This window comes from Morus notabilis, unplaced genomic scaffold (assembly GCF_000414095.1).
Source record: "Morus notabilis unplaced genomic scaffold, ASM41409v2 Scaffold1309, whole genome shotgun sequence".
Classification (NCBI taxonomy): Eukaryota; Viridiplantae; Streptophyta; class Magnoliopsida; order Rosales; family Moraceae; genus Morus; species Morus notabilis.
In genome coordinates this window covers 148948-159750 of record NW_010363772.1, presented here as the reverse complement: position 1 = coordinate 159750, position 10803 = coordinate 148948, and the positions used below count along the sequence as shown (strand labels likewise).

The 10803-nt window shown below is 30.4% G+C and overlaps 1 protein-coding gene across 1 annotated transcript; it reads left to right on the top strand.

The window, feature by feature from the left end:
* The first annotated feature begins 5097 nt into the window (after positions 1-5097).
* On the top strand, positions 5098-10692 carry LOC21391337 (serine carboxypeptidase-like 40). The gene is made up of 7 exons (XM_010104976.2): positions 5098-5577; positions 6999-7106; positions 7281-7555; positions 9090-9350; positions 9483-9694; positions 9984-10089; positions 10346-10692. Exons 1-7 carry the CDS (start codon positions 5175-5177, stop codon positions 10496-10498), a joined length of 1518 nt encoding a protein of 505 aa, XP_010103278.1. The 5' UTR covers positions 5098-5174; the 3' UTR covers positions 10499-10692.
* The last annotated feature ends 111 nt before the right edge of the window (positions 10693-10803 follow it).

The following is a 10803-nucleotide window of genomic DNA, read 5'->3' as shown; positions in this document are numbered from 1 at the left end:
ATATTATTTATTTAATATATTTAATAATATTATTTATTTAATATATTATTACATGTTTTCAAAAATTAAACCACCAAACACAGTTTCAGTTTTTTTTTAAACTGAAATCAATCTCTAAATAAAACTACCAAATGCATTTTTAAAAATAATTCAAAAATAAAAATAAAAACGTTTTCATTTCTATTTTTGTACAGAAAACAAAAACATTTTGGAATCAATTCCAAACGCACCCAATGTATAAAAAAAAAATTTTATAAAAAAATAAAAAATAAAAATATAGATCTATACGCTCCGGGTAAGTTCAATAATTTTCGAAACTAGCATTTTGGGCTTTGTTTTCATATTAAGCCCAGTTCTAATGGCTCAGTAAGGTGGGCTGCGTTGACATGGGCCAACTCTGACAAGTGGTAATGGGTTTAACCTGCAAGGCATGGGTTCCAACTTGTCCTGGACCACCCAAAATCTGCCTAACCCAATGTCAGTATATAGTCCAATCCAAAACACAGACAAACAACTTGCATAATCAGATCCTATCTTTGTGCATCACGAATTTTTAGGCGCCTGACTCAAAGAAATAGGAATGAGCCGACTCAACTCGCATTTGTGTTTACAAATGTCATTAGAATTTACTGGTAGATCCGCTCTATAGTCAGGAATAAATTTCATTAAAATTTACTGGTAGAGTCGCGCTATAGTCGGGAATAAATTTTTTGGCCGCATTTTGACACTCATTTTAAAATGATTTTATTTTATTTTTGTATGAGAATGAAAATGAAAATGTTTTCAATTTTAGACAGAAATCATTTTTAAAAATACATTTAGTAGTAACCTATTAATGTCGCTCTATCTGTTCGAGAGAGGAGAAAACGAAAATAAAAAATGAAAAATGACTAAAAGTCATTTTTCATTTCTCTCTCATTTTACACTAAACCAAAAAATCATTTTTATTTTTGTTTTTTTATTTTTATCACGCCAAACACTATTTTAAAAACGTTTTAATTTTTTTCTTGAAAAACATAAAAAACAAAAACATGATCAATTTCAAACATGGCTTTATATTTGAAATCATGAGTTTGTATTAGTGTGTGCACTGCTTTAATGTAGAATACAATTGTCTTTTACCTTTCAAAAGAAATTTATCCGAGAATTATTTCTTAAGGTAAAGAAGAACCCTTCAATAGATTAGTTTTTGAAATGCTAAAAAAATCATCAGTAATTACAATTGAACATTATTTTAGCCATTAGTTATTAATAATTGAGCAATATAATTTTGAAACTAAAAAAAGAGAACGACTTATCTAGTGAAGCTACTAAAAATTTTTATCTTCAAAATTAATTTTATCTCTATCTCAAAACTTATGTGACTTCTATTTTAAGATGCTTTGGGTATGTTTGTTTCACAACTCAAGTTAAGAATTTGAGTTGTGTATGTGAGAGAAAAACATTATAACAAAAAAGTTAAATTTAAATTTTTGTGAGAAAAAATATTGTAGCAATAAAAATTGAGTTGTAACTTAAATTGTGAAATGAACTAAGCCTTTTTTGCCATTTAAACATGCCACAACTAGTCCCTGATTTTATAAATCATCTCATTAAATTCATGTTAAGAAACCATTAAAAAGTAGATAAAATAATTGTGTGACAGTCATATGATAGTAGTGTAGATGCCCATATTAAAGTTTCGCATGATTATCACTTATTATTTCTCATCTACTCTTCAATTGATTTTCATGGAAGGATTTTAATGAGATGAGTTTAGATATCAGGGACTAATCATGCACGTTTTAAGAGACCAAAACAAGATTCGCTCTTAAAGTTCATGGACCAAAAATGAGATTAATTTCTATCTTTATGCAAAATTGTTTAACTTAATTAAATAGTATTTACTATCTTATTCATCTATATGAACATAACTATTTTTTTTTTTAATGAACTCTTGGATTGTCCACAAGCATTTTAGAGTGTATCAATTATTGAAGTTGGTTTAACACCTTATAAATTTTTTATGTATTTTAGAACAAGGCAAGGTTGTCAATACAAGCTAGGTGCTAAAATCACAATAAAAAACATATTCAAATATTGTTCATACCCATCTTTCAGTTACTCTATTTTCGCTATTTTTACTTGATTTTCTTAGGCCCATGCCTCATTATCAAAACGATGCAACACCCATATATGATATAACCATCTTTTTGTTGTTTTCCTGAATTCTTTAAATAAAAAGAATCTGTTAAAAAAATACTTTAGGAATCATTTTTAGTAAAAATACTCCTAAAAATCAACTAACTTATGAAGGAATCTCTACCCACTATCACACAAAAAAAAAAAAAAAAAAAAAAAAAAAAAAATCTCAACAAATTACACATATATATGTTGCTACAATTGAGTAACAGAAAGAATTGCTACCGACTCTTGAGTATTGAGAATTCAATCTATATCCAAATTCCAAACTATCTTCCATCTAATCAGTCCAACAAACTTGAGCCACACATCAATGATTGCATCACATATTCCACATCCAGTCCAAAAAGCCTCCTGTTTTTCTGCTTTGGTCCCCCTTGTTTTCTTTCACTTTTTAAACAGAATTAAATACTTTAAAAGACATGCTCACCAAAAGTATTGTTTGGAATGATAATAGTTTGTTTTTCTTGCCCGGTTGAAGGTATCCCATATTAAGAATTTAATGGTTTTTTGTTCAACATAATGTAATATACTTTGGGAAAGAGAAAGCATTGTATTTTATTGTTGGTAGGATATAAAAAGAGATAGTTTAGGGGTGGCAAATGTTGGAAGTGTGAACTTCTTGTGCTCAAATTTGGAATCTACATTTGCACTTTTTTCACAAGGGTGAGAGTGACTCCTTGGGGTTATATGATTATTGATTCCTACTTTGTTTCTTTATCCTACCTTTGCTATTTGTTCCCAACTACTTCTTAGGATACTCTCTTAAAGGTTTCTAATATTCAAGTGCCATACTTATCCATGGTATTATTGTTTTTTTAATCACGTGATATTATCAGCGAATTATAATATTAGGTACTTGTTAAAAAAAATAATTAATAAAATTGAATTCTTATTACGCCGTATCATTAAATTTTATATTTGATAAATAACCACTGATAAAAACATAATAACTGATAACCCGTTTATATATTAATTTTAGTGTCTACATGCTATAGTTAATTAGTTGACTTTCATTGTTCAGAGTTACTTTAGCTAGAAAGGGCCTACTTTGCATGTCCATTCTAAAAATAAATAGGATTATTTTCAAAATTAAGGAGTGTAAGTTTTCCCTTTTCATGGAAAGGAAGGGACATAACCCATTAATACTTACAAGTACTTTATATCATAACCAAAAGGAAATATTGTCGCTACATACGTCCATTCGAATGACTTCCAATCAGAAGCCAACCAAAACAAAATCCATCTAGTTAAGCACGTTGAGGAATAATACTATTTCTATAGGAGTTAATAGTCGATTATGCTATGTATATTCCTTTGGGTAATTTCATAAATGGGTTTTGAGATTTATACTCGATCTCACTTTAGTTTTTTATTTTCAAACGCCACACAGATGGTTCTTAAGGTTTTATTTTATTTCAGTTTCGGTTCTTCAATCAATTAAGCGTTAAAATTTGATGAAATCTTTGTAAATTAGAATCCAAAATTAGAAATAGATAATATTTGGGTCTATTTGTTAAAATTAACTTTTAGTTTTTTATATTATTTTAACCTTTAAACTTTATATGTTTCTAATTTTAGTCCATAATTTTTACAGATTCAGTCAAATATTTAATACTAAGCTAATAGAAAGACCGAAATTGAAATAAAATAAAATCTCAGGGACCAACTATGCGGCGTTTAAGATTAACCCAATTCTTTATGTAGTTTCAAAGGAGACTAAGGAAATAAAAAGTTACATTTTGAATGAGTATTGAGTTGTTCAGTCCGCGAACATGTCTTTTTCTTGGTGGGAACTTGAGGGTCGACTTACTATCTTTATCTTCAGAGTAATTTGCCTCATATATGTATACATTAGGAAAATTAACCAAGAAATTACCTAAACTCATTAGTAACATTACTAAAACTGAGCCAATGAAAAGAATTATAGGATCTGTATGATGTTGTTGCACATGCAAGAAACATATAGCAATCACATCACAATGATATATTTGCTATTCCACCTTGTGAGGGTCGACTTACTATCTTTATCTTCAGAGTAATTTGCCTCATATATGTATACATTAGGAAAATTAACCAAGAAATTACCTAAACTCATTAGTAACATTACTAAAAATGAGCCAATGAAAAGAATTATAGGATCTATATGATGTTGTTGCACATGCAAGAAAAATATAGTAATCACATCACAATGATATATTTGCTATTCCACCTTGTGAGGAACACTAATCCATTTAAGCAGAACAAATTGCACTTTTCCAAAGTACTACTTGTCCACGCAAATTATACTGAGTACTTATGATGGGTTTCGGCATATAATTTTTCTCATCATAAGGCTGCAATTATTGAGGGAAGGAAGCCATCATTATTGAAATTTGAAGTAATCATCTAACTAGTTAAATTAAGTGCTTATTCTAAAAAAAATAATAATAATAAATTAGTGCTCTCTCTCTTCCAAAAACAAATTCTCATTTTTTTAACAGAAAAATTAAAAAAAAAATTTGATAATAATAATGTAGGGATCTTGATCGCGGATTTATGAATTTGACTTTTATATATAGATCCGTCGGTCCTTAATATTTTTCACTTAAATTTTGCAATTTTGTCTAGTTGGATTTACATTATTAATTTGCATGTGGCTTTTGTTAATAAAACAATAGACATATCACACCCCCTAAACACTCCTCACATGGCATAACATGATTGGTGACAAAGAAACAAAATTCCCTCATCCAATCCGATCCCTTAATATTCCACATTTATATAACCGATTCATCCAATCCTAGCCCTTCATTGGTTGTTGGGGAAAAAAAAAAAGAAAAAAAACTTCTGCACATTTTCAAACAATCATACTTCCCATACACGCACATATATATATATATATATATATATATATATAACTGTACTCTACCAAGCCCCGATCCAACCGCCAAAACTTCTTTTCTTTCATCAATCTTCTTTTCTTTTTGGATTTCCAAAAATCTTAAACAAAAATGAGACCAAACCCTAGTTGGGTTCTCTTCTCACTTCTTCTCATCATAATTCTCTCTTGCTTTGTGAGTGAAATCCATGGCAGCCAAAAGCAAGCCAAGTCCCTCGTCCATTTGAGCAAGCCCAAGTTGAAGCAAATCTACGGCGTAGACACGAGCCTTTTCGCGGTGAATACTCACGGCGACCACGACGTCGACGACAATGTGGAAGAGAAAAACGGCATTCACGAGGGCTTAAAAGAGAGAGATAGGACCGGAAGATTGCCGGGACAGCCGAGGGTGAATTTCACTCAGTATGGTGGTTATGTCACGGTGGACAAAACGGCAGGTCGTTCGCTTTATTACTATTTTGCTGAGGCTCACTATCACCAAGACTCCTTGCCTCTTCTTCTTTGGCTCAATGGAGGTAACTTCTTATCTTCTTTCTTCCTCCTCTTCTTCTTCTATTCCTCATTGCAATAGTTAGGGCTAATTTTTTTCAATCAATATTAGCTCAATTTTGTTGTTTATTTTATTTGTTACTTATTTATTTTTGTTTCGTTGAGAGAATGTGGGGATGATATATATTATACGCATGTGAAATGAAAAAATCTCAAATCTGACGTGAAATATTCAATGTATCAATAAATTTAATTATTTAATTATTTTTTTTTGGTATTTCTTATGATTGTTTGTATATCTCTCTTTTGTGTCTCATACTCCTTGTTTGGTAAATTAGGCCACGCCTTTGCATAATATAGAGTTGGTGTTTATTTTTTTCTTTCGTAGGTTGGAATTCATAGCTAAAATAATGATTTTCAAAAGACCAATTAATGCAAAGTACGTACTCTCTTAAAAAAAATTTTTTATCGTACTTATAATAAATGACGACTAGTTAGTTTGCGTGTTTTTCTAAAATTCTTTACGCGTTGGCAATGCAAATTATAAGGTTTCCCTGTTTGGCCAACAAGATGTTACCATGCCGAATTTGCTTACCTGGTTTTTTAAATATCCAAATGTATTATATCATATATAGTACAGATATTTTCAATGCAAAAAAAAAAAAAAAAAAAAAAGATATTTTATGAAAGATATTTTAAATTCAAAGCCACTCTTGTGCAAGTTGTCATTTACCAGCGCCTTTTGCGGGTAGGGCTGGGGTGGGGATTCAAATCCCAAACTTTACTCCCTGTTGAGGATTTTACGCCGTGCTCTTTGTAAATATGTTTTTTTTTTTTTTTAAATAATTTGTAGGTTCGAATTATTACAATTATGCAAAGATAATCATGAACTCAGATATAAGTATATGCAAATAAATATAATTAGTTAATTTTTTTTTATCTAATTATGCATGTTATAGATACGCATTTACATTTACGTGCATACCCAACAAAAAGAAAATCAGGAATTAATATCTAGAAGGTGTATTTTTTGTTATTACATGACAACATTAATTATTCGAGGTGTTTTTTCCCTTATAAATTAGGGAAATTAAATGGATGTTTGGTTGAAGGATTCAAACTATGATTTGAATTATGGTTGATGACTCGCTATAGTGTTTTCTCTCACAAAAAATACACGTAAATCGAAAATGATTCTAATCACATGATTCTAATCCATGAACCAAACATCTCCTAACTTGATGCTGAAGTTTACGTGGACTAAAAGATTAAAATATTATTTGCAGTGTATTTATCCACATGCCTCTTTGTTACACCAAATTCCAAAGTCATAAAAAAAGTGTAGAATACCATATACTTGACGCACATTTTTCTTTTGTTTTTATTCTCCGTTTTTTTTTTTTCTTTCTTTCCTAAGTAACCATGTTCACGTGATGATGTTACATAGGACCCGGGTGCTCTTCACTAGCCTATGGAGCAATGCAAGAGTTGGGACCATTCCGCGTCTACAGCGACGGCAAAACTCTCTACACGAACAAATATTCATGGAATTACGGTAACATCTTCGTAAAAATATTGAATTTTATATAATTCTAACGTGATTTGATGATACGTAACTATGCAAACCTACATAGCTACTCAAATATCGACCGATAATAATTCCTCTCCATATATATTTCTATACACTAAAGTGTTTTTTTTTTTTTTCTTTTTATTATTATTTTTTCAGCTGCCAATGTTTTGTTTCTTGAGTCACCAGCTGGGGTGGGGTTTTCATACTCCAATAGATCATCAGATTATGCTGATAGTGGAGACAAGAAAACAGCAGAAGATAATTATCGGTTTTTGGTGAATTGGTTGAAGAGATTTCCTGAATACAAAGGCAGAGATTTCTACATTTCTGGTGAAAGCTATGCTGGGCATTATGTGCCTCAACTTGCACATACCATTCTCCATCACAACAAGAGGGCCAACAAGACAATTATCAATCTCAAAGGAATCCTTGTATGTCCCTTCTCTCTCTCTCTCTCTCTCTCTCTAGTTTTTTTTTTTTTTTTTTTTTTTTTTAATTTTTTTCCCCTTAGAATAAATTATTGAAACTCAAAGAAATCCAGCCACATTCTGTGGTCCCCAAACCCCTAGTAGATCGATCTGTAATATATTTGTCAAATTCTATTTCATAATTGGCCATTGTCATATATTAATAATTAATGGATACGTAATAAGACCTCATATTTTAATTCTATTTATATACAAATGATTTAGTTGAAATGAACTATTTTTTAATCAATTGAAGAACTCAATGGGCGCGTTTGGAACTCGTTCTAAAATGATTTTGTTTTTTTGTATGAAAATGAAAATGGAAACGTTTTCAATCTCAGACAAAAATTAGTTTTAAAAATGTCTTTGGTAGTTTTATTAAAAGATTATTTTCAGTGTAAAAAAATCCATTAATGCCTCTCTTTCTCTCTCTATGCTCGAGAGAAGAGAAAATGAAAATAAAAAATGAAAAATGACTAATAGTCGCTTTTCATTTCTCTCTCATTTTACACTGAACTAAAAAATTATTTTCATTTTTATTTTTTATCTTTATAGCGTCAAACGCCGTTTTGAAAACGTTTTTATTTTTTTTCTCAAAAAACATGAAAAATAAAAAGGGGATCAATTCCACGGCCAATAATATACGGAGAGAATGCTCTCATATGAGTACAAGTGGGTAGGGTAGTGCTAGTTGTAAAGGTTTTGAAAATGGGGCAGCTACATAATATTATTGGTCAGTTTATAAATATTATTCCCACGTCTGGTGGTGCAAAATTGTTCATAATTTGTCATGATAATTTTGCTTTTGGGGTCCTATTTCATTATCATTTTGTTCGTGTCATGATTCCTACGTTTGTTTTTTTTTTTTTTTCCTTTGTCATGAATATTGATGAAGAAAGTTATCTAGTCTTAGTAGGCTTGTACTGGACCTTCTTCTTACAAGCCCATTGTTCACTTCGGATGATTAAAAAAATATTTGCCTTATTTGGAATTGTTATTATTTTTATTTTTTACATTTGAAAAAAAAAAAAATTTTAAAACAGCGTTTGACACAATTAAAGATAAAAAAAAATGAAAATGATTTTTTAGTTTAGTATAAAATAGAAGAGAAATAAAAAATGACTTTTAGTCATTTTTTTATTTTTTATTTTTGTTTTCTCCTCTCTCGAGCAGAGAGAGAGAGAGACATTAATGGTTTTTTTATACTGAAAATAATCTCTTGTTAAAACTACTAAATGCATTGTCAAAAATAATTTCTGTCTGAGATTAAAAGTATTTTTATTTTCATTTTTATATAAAAAATAAAATTATTTTAAAATGAATTCTAAATGCACCCATTGATTTTACTTATCAAAACCAAACAACATTGATGAGATTGATTTGATGAGCACTTTTAGTACTTGGCAAAATTGAAATCTTCTTAACTAAAATAAAGTAGTTGTTAACCTATGTACATTTCTTTTTGTGTTTACCTATTTTTTCTTTGTTTGGGTGCTAGATTGGGAACGCAGTGATTAACGACGAGACCGATGAAAAAGGAATGTATGACTACCTAGCGAATCATGCCTTAATCTCTGATCATGCCGCTAACATAATCCAAAGTCACTGCGATTTCTCGCCTAATGCTACTAAGCAATCTCCGGCGTGCAGCGACGCCGTCGATGAAGCAAACAAGGATCTTTACTACATTGACATCTACAACATTTATGCCCCTTCTTGTGCTTCATCCAACCTCACTGCCAAACCCAAGAAGGCTTCTGTAAGTAAATATTTTTCGATACACATATATATAGCAAACAAAATTCAAATTGTCCTTCTACTGAACATATACATCAATGTAGTCAGGACAAATTAATTTATGTTAATTATTTTATTTTTTTTGGGGGTGCAGTTGAGAAATTTTGACCCGTGCAGTGATTACTATGTTCTTGCATACTTGAATAGAGAAGATGTACAAGCTGCCTTGCATGCCAATGTGACAAAGCTCCCTTATGACTGGGAACCATGCAGTGATGTCCTCAAAAAGTGGAATGATAGTCCCTCCACTATTATTCCTCTCTTACGCGAGTTTATGGCCAAAGGTCTTCGTGTCTGGATTTTTAGGTAAATATATATTATGATCACATATGTATAAATATATACACACGCCTACTAATATTATTATAATCTTCATCACTAATATTAGCAAAAATATTGACTAACATTTATATAATAGATGTGACCTAGCTAGCTAGCTATAACATGGTCACATCATTTGTCACACAAAACAACAATGGCCTAACATATGTACCCTATAGAGGGTGGTGAAAACAGATCATGTGTTCATGTCCTTTCCCTTATCATATATTATTCTAATTTTATTCCATATGTTGGATGAAATGTATGGATGCAGTGGGGATATAGACGGAAGGGTACCAGTAACTTCAACCAAGTACTCCATAGCCAAGATGAACCTTCCTGTGAAGACAGAATGGCATCCTTGGTTCTTTGGTGGAGAGGTATATTTATATTTATATTTATTATATATATCTAGTTTTTTTAATTATTAAATGTCCTTCCCTTTTCACTTTGATTTAGATATTTTTAATGCCCTTAAAGTAAATATTTCTTTATATAATATCATGACGTGAAAGTAACAAAGGAAGCTTCATTATATATAGCTTTTGATATACTATAATTTATAATTAAATGACTTTTTTTTTTTTTTTCCTGTTTTGCTTGTGTAAAAAAAAAAAAAAAAAATGAATATTACAGGTTGGTGGATTTACAGAAGTGTACAAGGGAGACCTAACATTTGCAACAATAAGAGAGGCTGGGCATCAAGTGCCAAGCTACCAGCCTGCCAGAGCTCTCTCACTCGTCAAACACTTCCTTGATGGCACACCCCTCCCAGATACGACTAAATAAAAAAAAAATATATATATATAGTTAATTAATTAGTTTATCCAATAAATTAATTAATCAAGGTTTGTCCAGCGTTTTCTTTGCTTTAATTAATTAGTTTCTAGAAAAGTCTTACAGGGTAGCTCACTTGGCATTCTCTAATGCTAATTTACTTCCATTTCATTGATTAATAAAAGAAATGTTCAGAAATTTGCTTATACTGTTTTATTTTTATTTTTAATACTTTTTTTTTCCCTTTCCTTGGTTATCTGTTCATGGTGAATGAATTATGGACGGGTTCACTGTTTTATAATTGTTAATTTTTAAGT